At 39.0% G+C, this 12,612-nt stretch overlaps 2 protein-coding genes across 2 annotated transcripts in view; both read left to right on the top strand.

Annotated features, from left to right (window-relative positions):
* The window catches only part of LOC115230235 (proline-rich transmembrane protein 1-like), a 46,045-nt gene that overhangs the window by 30,283 nt on the left and 3,150 nt on the right, over positions 1–12,612 (top strand). The gene's annotated exons all lie outside the window — the stretch shown is intronic.
* Positions 3,364–12,612, top strand: part of LOC115230236 — a 14,041-nt gene continuing 4,792 nt past the window's right edge. The window contains exons 1-3 of the mRNA XM_036499582.1: positions 3,364–3,448; positions 4,517–4,689; positions 8,410–8,520. Coding sequence (XP_036355475.1) covers positions 3,376–3,448; positions 4,517–4,689; positions 8,410–8,520 — 357 coding nt within the window. The 5' untranslated portion in view covers positions 3,364–3,375. The remainder of the gene's footprint in view (positions 3,449–4,516; positions 4,690–8,409; positions 8,521–12,612) is intronic.

The raw sequence follows: 12,612 nt of genomic DNA, 5'->3' as shown, positions 1-12,612 counted from the left end.
AAGGGTCACAAGCTACACAGTTAGTGGTCTTTTGAAATACACTAAAACAGAGAATCAACTGCGTAGATTTTTCTAGCCAATTTAGGTCATGTGCAATGCAATGCAGACATTTATTCCTTGCCTGATAAGTCCATAATAAAAGAGAAACCATACTTTCAATAATTTCATATGAGTCTAAAGCAGAGCGTAATTTCCAGAACGTAATGATAATAACAATTGTATCTGTTGAATACACTTTTGTTGTCTAAGCGTCTGTCATTCGAGAAACGGGTCATCCTAGTCATTCATGAACAAAAGAAATTACTTCGTCACGAAAATTTCCACTTTGACGGCAGTGAAAATATTTTCAGTGGCCCACGTATAAATATACATCCTGCTAAAAGGTATATTGCCACGAATAAGACAAGTAGTATCACTAATATTCTTACCACTTTTTGTGGGTTTACGCTAGCGTAACCTAGCTGTTCGACCAAAGGGACTGATAGAATATGTGCCAAGCTTAAAAGACAATAAGTACTGGGATCTATTCATTCGACTAAAAATACTTCAGGTAAAAATTCTCCAGCATGACCGCAGTCTGATGACTAACAGGTAACAGATATCAGGAAAATATGTGTGTGTATGCGTGTGTGTGTGTGTCTGTCTGTTTGTGTGTATTTGTGTGTGTATGTGTTAGAGTATGTGTTTGTGTTTATGTGCATATATTTATATATATATATATATATATATATGTGTGTTTGTGTTTATGTATATATATATATATATAACAAAAACACATAGACTCAAACATGCACACACACGCACATATACACAAGCAGACACACATATATCTATATGAATAAAATAGAGTTTGTGTGCGTGTGTGTGTGACGAATTACTGATTTTGACGTTTGGGTTTTCAAAAGATTCAGTAAGCTTTCGGCTACCAACTAAATATTTTTTCATTCACATATTTGAATAACAAAAATTTAACATTTTTCTTTTAGTAACCTATCGTAGACGTCATTTTATACCACTATCTTAATGACGATGACGTCACATTTACTATGGGTGTGTTCACGCATTCGTTACCTACGTTACTCACTCACTCCCTCATTGACTCATTCTCTCTTTCTCCCTCTGTCTTTCTCTCTCTCTCTCTCACACACACACACACACACACACACACACGTAAACACATCTTTCACTTTCTCCTCTCCCTCTATTTCTGCTCACTTCAAAGCATAAAGAAATGAAATATTTACGATCAATCTCTGTATAAAATAGTGGTAACTGTAAAATTCCATTCAGATGCGAGACCCCACATATCGGAGAACTATAAATGGTCTGTTATTTCCCTATTCACATTTTTTCAATTTCAGGTGCTGCAAGCAGTTTAAAGGTGGAGTGTGCAGTTTTGCCGCCAGACAGCAAAGTTGCAGCAATCCCTGAATTTGCGATCGCAACCGCAATGTTCTTTTGCATGCTGACCTTTGCTTGGATGAGCTTCGTTAGAAAGGTTTTGCGTGTACCCCCTGGAACATCATGAAAAAACAAACCACTCTTTCCTGTGGTGCACATGATCAGTCACAATAGTATAAACATGCTGTTGATCCGGAAGAAGCTTTGGTTCGGTTTCTAGCTCAAAATTGGAAAGAGCATCTGTGTTGTAGGACGTCTCTCGCTAAAGAGCTGTAGGAAGTAAATTTGACTCTGAACACAGCGGTTTAGGCAGACCATATAAGGATAGGTCATTCCCACCGAGTGATGCAACTGTATTTTCAATGTCGATCAAGGCTTGATTGTATACCTCATCGCTTATACTTTCTATTCCAAGGAAAAACAACTTCGCCTGATGTATGAAGTCCTCCGATAAGTCTTCTTTAAATTTGAGCCACAAAGACAAAGGGTTGTTCAGTTCACAAATTTGCAGAATAACTGAGAATAGAGCTCGTAGACGTTTAGGTGTCTAGGATGCAACAGCCTCGAATAAGGTAGCTTCCCATTGCGCATCGTCTTCCAGCAAACCGCGCTTCAAGCATGCTTCCCTGTAAGTGCTGCAAACAGAGCCATCGACATTCCTTAAATCATCAAACGACTAGGTCCCACGTACCTTAGGTAACAGAAGGCGAAGATAAGTGCACTCGTTTTACACCAGGTTGTCCGTCAACAGGCTGGCCTGACTTTCTGTGTACCCATTGTTGCTTAGTCCATGTGAGTAGGACGGAACCTGAGGATAAAGCAGAGATTTGCAAATGGGTCGTTCCAGCACAGAGCGAAGAATGAAGTGTGAGTAGTTTGTCGAGGCTCTACAACTGAGCCTTTGTTGATATATTTGCAAATATACTTGATGGACTTGACGGAATGGCAAAACTCCACGTTGATGAGGGCACCTAACGTCATCGAAAGAAGCGGTGAATACGGTACAACCCATCTGTTATCAACCTCATGTTGTTCAATTTTCATGGTAAAGCCACCGTCTGCAGGTTGGCGCCGTCTGTACAGAGGGTATCCATCAACGCCAGTTTGTGTTTCCTTCAGATATTTTTTGGAAACTTCTTGTCGCAGATTTTGCTGCTCAAGCAAGGAGAGCCTAAATTGAACCCGCGCCTACATGGTCCGTGGATCATGATCGCTTTAATTATTTCAAAGAGATGTCTGTCAGTAGATGGGTTTGGTTTCTCGGCAGAGATAATCTACTCAATATCGTTGGGAGGTATTTTTACAGAGTGCCAGATTGGACAAATATCTTCCCTCCCTTAAGATGCTCCATTAGTTCAACCGGAAGACTAGCGCAAGAAGGTCGTGACGGTTTTTCGCATGCTGGCCTGGAAACAATTCAGCTTCGATCTCCTTCCACGAAGGATTGCAGGTGAATGTAATGAACAAATCAGGCGCGTCGTAATGACGGACGTAAGTCATAGCATCATGCGTTCTCTCGTACATATACCGAGGACTTCCAGTGAAGGAGGATGGCAGAATGTAGAGTTTGCCTACGCTATCTGGTGCCGCGTCATTGATGAGGGCGTCTCGCAGATGAATGTAGATGTCCGAAAGCAACTGCTTCTGGTGTGTTCGGATAAAACAGAGCCTCTCTGACTCCATTTTTATCTCTAGCGCAAGAGTCTATGTGGCTACTGAGTGGAATTTGACGGTATTGCGGGAGATTTATCTGTTCTTTATGGACTACTACTCTTCTAAATATGCAAACTCCACGGTGACCATATTCCTTTTTCTAGCATCCTATGGGACACAAAATCCAGCATTCCAATTAAAGAGCATAAAAGCCACAGAATTGTCCCCCCTTATTCACAGGAACTGGATAACTCCTACCCCATTTCCTGTTTTGACACATAAACACCCGACCTTTTCAAACAAAACGCTACACTTAAACACATGCATCCTAATCCTCCAAAGAAGTTTTTCCAAGGACTATTATTGAACTCTAAAAGCATAAAGACACTACAATGTATTGGTATACTTATTTATTAATTTTTGCATATATGTATTATTATTTTTTTGAAAAAAACATTGCAAATTTCTTTTTTCCCTTTCCTCAATTTAAGAAAAACTTTTTTCTTCTTCGAAATCTTGAAAATTTGCCTTGCAGTGAAAGCCGTTTTGATTTCTTTTTTCTTTTTTAATTTTTCATATACCCTTTCTTATTAAAATTTACTTTCAATGTAGCATTCTGCCTTATTATTTTTTCCTCTCCTATATATATATATATATATATATATATATATATATATATATATATGTCTGTGTGTGTGTGTGTGTGTGTGTGTGTGTGTGTGTGTGTGTGTGTGTGTGTGTGTGCAAAGTAATATCATAGTGCTGTAAGAAGAGCGCAAAATATACATATACTAACAGGGGAGTTAACCGTCCCATGACCGTTTCTAAAATCACCTGACTAGAATCTAGTTTCGCTTATTTTGTAGGCATCATCTGTAGTGACTGCTCAGACAGCCGATGGTCGTCTAAATCCGTCTGTCAGCATATGTATATATTTACTATAGAAATTTAGGGATGATTTAGTGAAATGCTAAGGCATGTAATAAAAGTTAATATAAACAGCTAGGCACAAAATAATGCCATAAAGGGAATATTTATTCGTCATTAAATGTGACTAATTGTGCCGATGCACCTACATTGCTAATAATAAGAGTTTGAAAACAAAAACTCTTGACTCAAACTAATAATTATGCGTTTAATATATATAAATTCCATGCGAGCACGCATGCACGCACACACACCCACACACACACACACGCACACGTATACACACACACGTATACACATGGTTAATCCACATTAGGTCTTTTATTTTATTTATTTTATTTATTAATTTTAACTAGTGGTGATATTTTTTTGCAGAAGAATCAAATTTTCACCCGTAAAAATAGAGTTACAAACTAGTATATTATATAACAGTTGATGAATGATTGAATTTGAATATTTCAGAATTGTGCACTCCTTATAGATATAAGGAACGTACATTTTGAAATATTCTTTATGGAGTCTAATTTTTTTACAGGTAACTGCCAGGGAAATGTAGGTGTATTTTATGTGGGATCTAAATACCCTCCGCCTCCACCTCCGCCTCGTGAGCAACAGGAGCCAACATATGAAAATGTTGCTGCAAGTAAATCTAAAATGCAACCACCACGGCCTCCAGTGGAACAGCAGCCAACGCGTGAAATTATTGTTGTAAGTATATTTTGTCCTTTTCACTTTAATTTTTACTGATCTACACCCAAATATCCTGATGTTTTGCTGGTTTCAATCATTGAAGTGTGACTATGCTAGGAAACCACCATTGAGAGACTTTGGTCAAACATATCAGTTTTTGGAGTTAAATATATGATTTAGTCTGGGATTTATTTCATAAACTTGTATTTATTGAATGGCTGAGAGATTTCTCAATTCCACAATAATAACTGGAGCATTCAACGCATCTAACATAAAGGCTATATGCACACGAATATATCCTTACAAACACACACACACACACACACACACACACACACACACATATATATATATATATATATATATTATATATATAATATATATATATATATTATATATATACATACATATATATATATTAAAACTTTTATATCTTAGACATAGAGTTACCCAAGGTTTCGCATCCACAGAGCAAAAGCCTTGTGGACAGCTCGTCAGACTCTATATAAATACAAAATACAAAATATCTCCGTTGCAGACGTGAGGAAGCGCTCAGAAATCGAAGGATACCTCTTAGCAAAAAGAAAAGAAAACATTAATGTGGATGGGTTACTACTCCTGAATTAGAGGTTTTAAAAATCCCTTATAGACCCTAAGAGGCCGAACAATCAAACGGGGAGATCCATTTTTCTAGTTAGTATCGCTTGAAGTGGATACATTTAGAAAACACTTCTAAATGTATCCAGGGCAGAGCAGGGTAGAGCAGAGCAGAGCAGATGCCCGCCTTTTGAAGCTCGCCTTCGCCCGCATCTGGACGTCAGCCTCGTCACGCCCGCTACTGGACGTCCGCCTTTTGAAGCCCGCCTTCGCCCGCAGCTCCGCCGCGCTACCGTGCCCGATCTAGTGAGGCTGTTTAATGTTCCAGGTTTCTTATAGTCCTTAAAAATTTTGGCTCTCTCCGCGATGCAGATCTTGCAACGTCCACTTCCATCATTATAAAGACCCAGATGATCAATTAGTTTCCACCTGATATTACACGGGGTCTCTTAATCTAAGGGATGTCATACATGGCGGGTCAGGGACGTGACAAAGCATCTCTCTGGGACTCACAACGGTAGCTGGTGGTTAAGAAAACGCCGCTTGAATGAAGTACTCGCAGAGCCAATATATTTCCACACATAATATGTGGCCCTATTCGTACCTTTGGTAACATACGGTGCGGGGCTGGTCATCCTATCGGTGTTGAAGATAAATACTTGGTCATCTCCTGAGGTAGCGAAACTGGGAACGGTAGATACCTCCTCCAAGTCACTGGTGCTGGATAGGTTATTATTTCTAGGTGCGTTGTTTGTACTGGTGGTAGTATACATTGAGGGCCTGGTCACTCTATCTGTATCTATGGTTTGTTCATTGTTTGTGGCAGTGGTACCGGAGTCCTCAGTGATGCTCTCTGTGATACTAGTCCTGGACTGGTTGTTATCTCTGCGCGTGGCAACAGTATTGGCATGAGAACTGGTTAATCTGCTAATAATATTGTTGTTTGATTGTACATTACTGTTTTTGCGGATATCAGGTCTAGGTATCACCATAGCCTCATTAATGACCCCTTCAGCCTCGCATCGGCCTCCTACTGGACAGTTGTATACCCTGGAAGTGCAACCTCCCTCCTAACTTGTATTGTGGGTACTTGATAAATGCTTTTTCTATGTTAGGTGCACAACCTAGAAGTCTCCTGTTGTTGTGCATCTAACATGACAAAAAACATTTTAGCAGCTGGAGTGAGGTGACGAGCAGGTTAGCCAGTCTCACCCAAAAATGCGCCGAAATGTTGCGAAAGGATGATAACAATTGGGGAAATACGGGACGAGATAATGGGCTGCAATGGGAACAAATCGCCGGGATTAGATGGTCAGCCCTACGAACTTTATTCTAGCATGTCAGACTTGTTTGCAGGCTTCTTGACAGATATCTACTGCATCTAGCAACAGAATGAGAGAATTCCGAAACCTGGGAGCCAAGGAGCAGTGCTACTGTTGAGAAAGGATCGAAACAAGAGGGCTGTATTAGATAAGTTTAGTCCCATCACCTTGCTTAAAGCGGACATGAAAATTTTGGCCAAAGTGTTAGTGAAGAGGATGGCGCAAGTCGTCGAGAAACAGGTTGGAGACGCAGCAACATGCACCGCCCCATACAAGTCCATTCGCGACAACCTCTACCTAATGCGCTACACCGTGGATAGGGTAATTAAGAAACCTTGCATGGGTGAGGCTGTGATCAATTTAGATCAGTCAAAAGCTCTAGATAGGGTTGACCATCAATATCTAGCAGCCGGTTTCGGTCCGGTTTTCCGCGGTTGAATCACTACCATGTACAGCGACATCTTTTCGGTAGTCCGGATAAATGGTTAGCTATCGGAACCATTCAGCATCGTGCATTCAGTCGGAACCATTCAGCATCGTGCCCCCTCTCGTCCATTCTGTATGTACTGATCCTCGAGCCATTACTCCGGAAACTGGAGACGTTGAGAGGCATGTCGCGTGCCCTAGGAAGCTGGAGAGTTGTGCCGGCATATTCACGCGACGCCATCGTCAAAGCGTCGAATAACAAGCACATAGACCTGGTCAGCACTACTGTGAAAAATACGAGGAAGTAACGGAAGCAAAGATTAACCCGGAAATGTCGGTGGATCTGCAGCTCGGCACCTGGAGAAGCAGATCCATGCCGACCGACAACGTCGTATGACATTGGCCGGTAGGGCCCGTAAAATTGCAGGGATTTGGTTTGGACCGGACCTCCAGCTAGAGAAGAACTGGAATGAGGTAAATAGCATGGTAGCCATTCTCACCCATTGTACCGTGAAGAAGCTATCCTTGAAAAGTCTGGCAAAGGTGACGAACACATACGTCGCTTCAAGCATTTACTACGGCCTCACTATCGTGTCTTGCCCCAGTTCGTACCTGGTCAAGCTGGAGCGTTTGCTTTTCTGCGTCTCACGGAAGGGATGGTCTCTGCTGTTAAGGCATTCCATTTGCTGTCAACACCCTATGAACGGTGAGCTAGGTATGCCGTGGCTATTGATACACATCCAGCGTTTCCTCGACGGCGGTGAGCAGGTGTGGTCACCGATTGTCAGACTCACTTTCCCACAGCTCGTCTCTTTGAGTAAGCTGCAATCTTGGATCAAGCGTTGATCGAGACAGGGCGTTGGGTATCTTAACTTTCGCCAGGTGCTCACCCTCCTCAGCCAGTCGGATAATGCGGTTAGTGGAAGTTCTACTATGGCGTTGTATAGAGGGTTAGCAGTGAAAGGATACGACGACGTTCTTGGGGAGACTCTTTATACACGACACTTTATATAACCCCACTTTGTCCTTCATGCTTTGCAATGTCCAATCCTATTTTTATTGGCCCTTGTGGCTAATAAAGAAAGTATTATTATTTTTTTATTATTATTATTAATTTTATTATTATTATTATTATTATTATTATTATAGATATTATTATTATTATAAATATTATTATTATTATTGTTATTATTTTATTATTATTATTATTATTATTATTATTATTATTTATTATTATTATTATTATTATCATTATTATTTATTATCATTTATTATTATTATTACTACTACTACTACTACTACTACTATTCATTGTCGTTACCTTATCACCATTGTCATCATCGTCACCAATTTTTGATGATAATGTTATTTCTTTTGCTTATCTTCTTTTCAGGTAGAACGAGAGGAACCAGATCCCGTTCCTAATTTAATGTGGGCATCAATTATTGTCACCGTTTGCTGCAATTTACCATTTGGCATCATTGCTATTATGTATAGCAGCCAAGTAAGTAAAATATGAACATTCCTTGCAAGAAATTCTATTCATATCCGTATATTTTACCCATAAATATTCAAATTTTCGTTCAAAAGATAATGCATATGACTAGTAAAAGTCGTGTATTTCATAAATTTTCTAATTTATTAATATTATATTGTATAAGACAAACGATTGGGTATATTTAGTATTAAGGCACCAGGCCAAGATTTGAAAATTCAGGCGTTCTGTAGGTATTTTGTGGTCACACACTGACTGTAATAAATTATCCCGAAGGAGACGTCTTTCGTGAGTTTGGGATGAATGGATGGATGGATGGATCGATGGATCGATGGATCGATGGATCGATGGATCGATGGATCGATGGATCGATGGGTTATGGGAAACACGAGGTTTTTTCTGTTGTTTCTCTTTCTTTCTCATCGTATATTTCGTGTGTATGTATGTGTGTATGTCATTGTTCAGTTTTATTTCAAGATTTATTGTCAATAGAGAAAAAGCCGGTTTCTAACCTAGATTTAAGACTCCTTCCTTGGAATTTCAACATTAACAACAAGGTATTTTTGCTTGTATGTATGTATGTATGTATGTATGTATGTATGTATGCATGTATGTATGTATGTATGTATGCATGCATGTATGTATGTATGTATGTATGTATGCATGTATGTATGTATGTATGTATGCATGCATCTATGTATGTATGTATATATGTATGTATGCATGCATGCATGCATGTATGTATGTATGCATGCATGCATGCATGTATGTATGTATGTATGTATGTATGTATGCATGCATGTATGTATGTATGTATGTATTTATGTATGTAAGTATGTATGTATGTATGTGTCTATGTATGCATGCATGCATGTATGTATGTATGTATGTATGTATGTATGTATGTATGTATGTATGTATGTATGTATGTATGTAATATGTATGTATGTATGTATGTATGTATGCATGTATGTTCGTATGTGTATGTGCAGATTTTTATGTTTTGTCTTATGCAGGTATTGTCATACATATAGTTAGATATCTAGACAAGTTCATATATATTTAAATGATAATGTTCTGGAAAGTTTTACAGACTTTTACAATTCTTCTTTCTCCCCATTGCTCACCCTCTTGTACTATCTTATATCTCTCCCCACCTCTACACAATCAATAATACTATAAAAAGAGACAGAATTCCTGCAAAAGTTCAATTTGACAACTCCACTAGAGTGGACGAAAGCTCTAATATATGATATATGATTTATAAAAATAAATATCTGTAAATATAAAACCATCCAGGTTTCACAGTACCTCATTTCTTCTAATATATATAAGTGTGTGTGTGTATGTCTATATGTCTATGTATGTGTATATGTATGTCTGTACACATACATAGACAAATATGTACTACATACACATACATACATATATGTATATATATACACACACATAAATTCCGCGTTACCGTAAGAAGCGCTGCATGGTACAGAAATTTACAATTCTAGTCAAATATGACAAGCTACTCCAAATTTTTGTTAGTGTATCCTTTTAGTTTGCACTTGGCATCGAGATGTATTACTTGTAATAATGAAGTGACACCAAAAAGTGATATTTAGCATGTACGTTTCACTCTTCCGTAATATTTCATAAGAAATGCATCCAATACGTAAACGTTCCTCAGTTAAAGCATTTCGAATATATTTCAAAAAATATCAACTTGAGTATGTTTGGAGTATAACAGTTTACTCAATGTAGCCACCGTCAACTTCCATCACCGTCTGAACACGCCTCCAGGACCTGATGCACGTTCTCCTCATTGTGACTAAGGGTTTTAGAACTCTGCCATCAATTTGGCCACCAGCTCGGCCTTGGTGTTGGAGGCAGAGCGATAGATGCCTTTCTCAACCCTACCTTACACGTAGTAATCCGACGAATTATAAATAATGAACTCATAATAGAAGGACTTAGATTTATTTTAGAAAACAATTACTTTATTTTTAATAATAATTGCTACAGACAAATATCGGGAACAGCGATGGTTACGCCAACTGCGTCTTCTTTTGCCAACCTAGTGACGGTATACCTCCAAATAATACTCTACCAGAAAGCACTCGAGAAATATGGAAACACTTTCTCCACCTATATCCAAAACAACTGGAAAAGATAACTCGACGACTGCTTCATCCTCTGGGATGAAAGTATAGAAAAACTTGAGGAATTTAAAATACTATTAAATGGACTTAATGAAAATATTCAGTTCACGATAGAGCATGACAAAGAAAAAATGCCATTTCTAGACATCCTCATTAAGAAAGTCGGCAACAAAATAGAGACAGATATCTATTATAAACCGACAGACTCAAAGCAGTGCCTACCCTTTGATTCATGCCACCCAAGACACGCTAGAATAAATGTCCCTTTCTGTTTAGCCAGAAGGATTTGCACCATAATTTCAGACACAATCACCCGACACACACGTCTCCGGGAACTCAGAACTACACTCATAAATAGGAATTATCCACAGCCCCTAATAGACAGTGCAATCCAACGAGCACTTAAATTAAGTATAGAAGACCTGAGACAAACAAAACCAAAAAAGAAATAAAAATTAAAAACCCTACCCTATATCTCTACACACAACACACTTAACAATGAGGCCTTCGACACCATACTCCAAAGCACAGCCCTACTCAAGGGAGACCCAAAGATGAACCGAATCCTCCAAACACACACCATCATTAAAAGTAAACGGCAACCATAATCTTTAAAAAAGATTTTAACCCAAGCTAAACTGCACTCAACAACAACCACAAAATCAGCAGTTAGAAAATGGGGAAAGCCCAACTGCGGAATCTGTGGAATCTTAGTAGAAGGTTCAGAATTCACATTAGAACAAGGCTATCAGTTTACCATCAGAACAAACTGCACCTGTGCATCAGAAAACTTAATAAACGTGTTAACATGTGCAGGGTGCAATAGGCAGTTTATAGGCCATACAAAAAACAGCCTACGAAAAAGGATGGCAGTTCATAAATCCCAAATTAGGAATCCTGAATACAGGAAAATACCTGTCAGCGGACACATAGATAGATGTGCTTCAAATAAAAAATCCCAAATTCACAACTTTCCCACTTTACAAATTCAGTGACAACAGTCTTCCACTGCTGCTACTACTACAGCCAATTAACTGCCATCACAACTCCATCCATAGCTGCTGCTGCTACTACTACAGCCAATGAGCTGCTGTAACCCCAACCACCACCACCACAGTTACTACTACTACGACCAACAGTCATTGCTGCTACTGCCATTTCGGCCACTGGTCATTTCCTTATTTTATTCGAACACATAAGACAGCTATTATGCTTCCTCCCCTCCAAAAAACCACAACGTGGATTCTGTTGAGATCAGTAATAAACAATTATCAACTTTTTTATTACACTTAACTTTTTAAAATATTTTTGATAAGGTTCGTTTTTTCGAGAAGAACCGAAACGGTAAAATTTCTAAGAAAATTAAAAATTTATCTCATATAGTGGCGTTTTCAAACTTCTTTTTTTATAAAAATATACCCACTCGTATACGACCTACACTTACACAATTTCTTCTAGGATCTTCCAGATATATATTACTGCATACCTCTCCCGTCTTCTCTCAAGGGAGTAGAGTCTTAGCCGTTTCAACCTTTCCCAGTAGCTGAGCTGTTGCAAAGAGACGATCTTCTTTGTGAATCTTCTCTGGATTGCTTCAAGGTCCGCTGTTAATCTCACACTGGTGGTGACCATAGCTGTGAGCAGTAATCTAGGCGGCTGAGGACGAATGTCCGCCAGAGGACCATAATGGTTTCCTTATCTCTGGTTCTGAATGTTCTTAGGATCCATCCAGCCAGTCGTCTGCACTTTGTCGCCATCCTGGTAATGTGCACTTGGATAGATGTATCATCACTCATGTCGATACCCAGGTCCCTCCCTGACTTAGGCTCTGGGATTGAAATTCCCTGTGGACCGGTGTACCCTATAGGTTTAATATTCAGTTGTGGATGCTGGTAGTGCAGAGCCTGGAATTTTTAAGCATTAAACTGCATATTATTATCTTCAGCCC

Source organism: Octopus sinensis, unplaced genomic scaffold (genome assembly GCF_006345805.1).
Source record: "Octopus sinensis unplaced genomic scaffold, ASM634580v1 Contig15018_ERROPOS429916, whole genome shotgun sequence".
NCBI classification, from domain to species: domain Eukaryota; kingdom Metazoa; phylum Mollusca; class Cephalopoda; order Octopoda; family Octopodidae; genus Octopus; species Octopus sinensis.
This window is presented reverse-complemented; position numbering and strand designations above follow the sequence as displayed.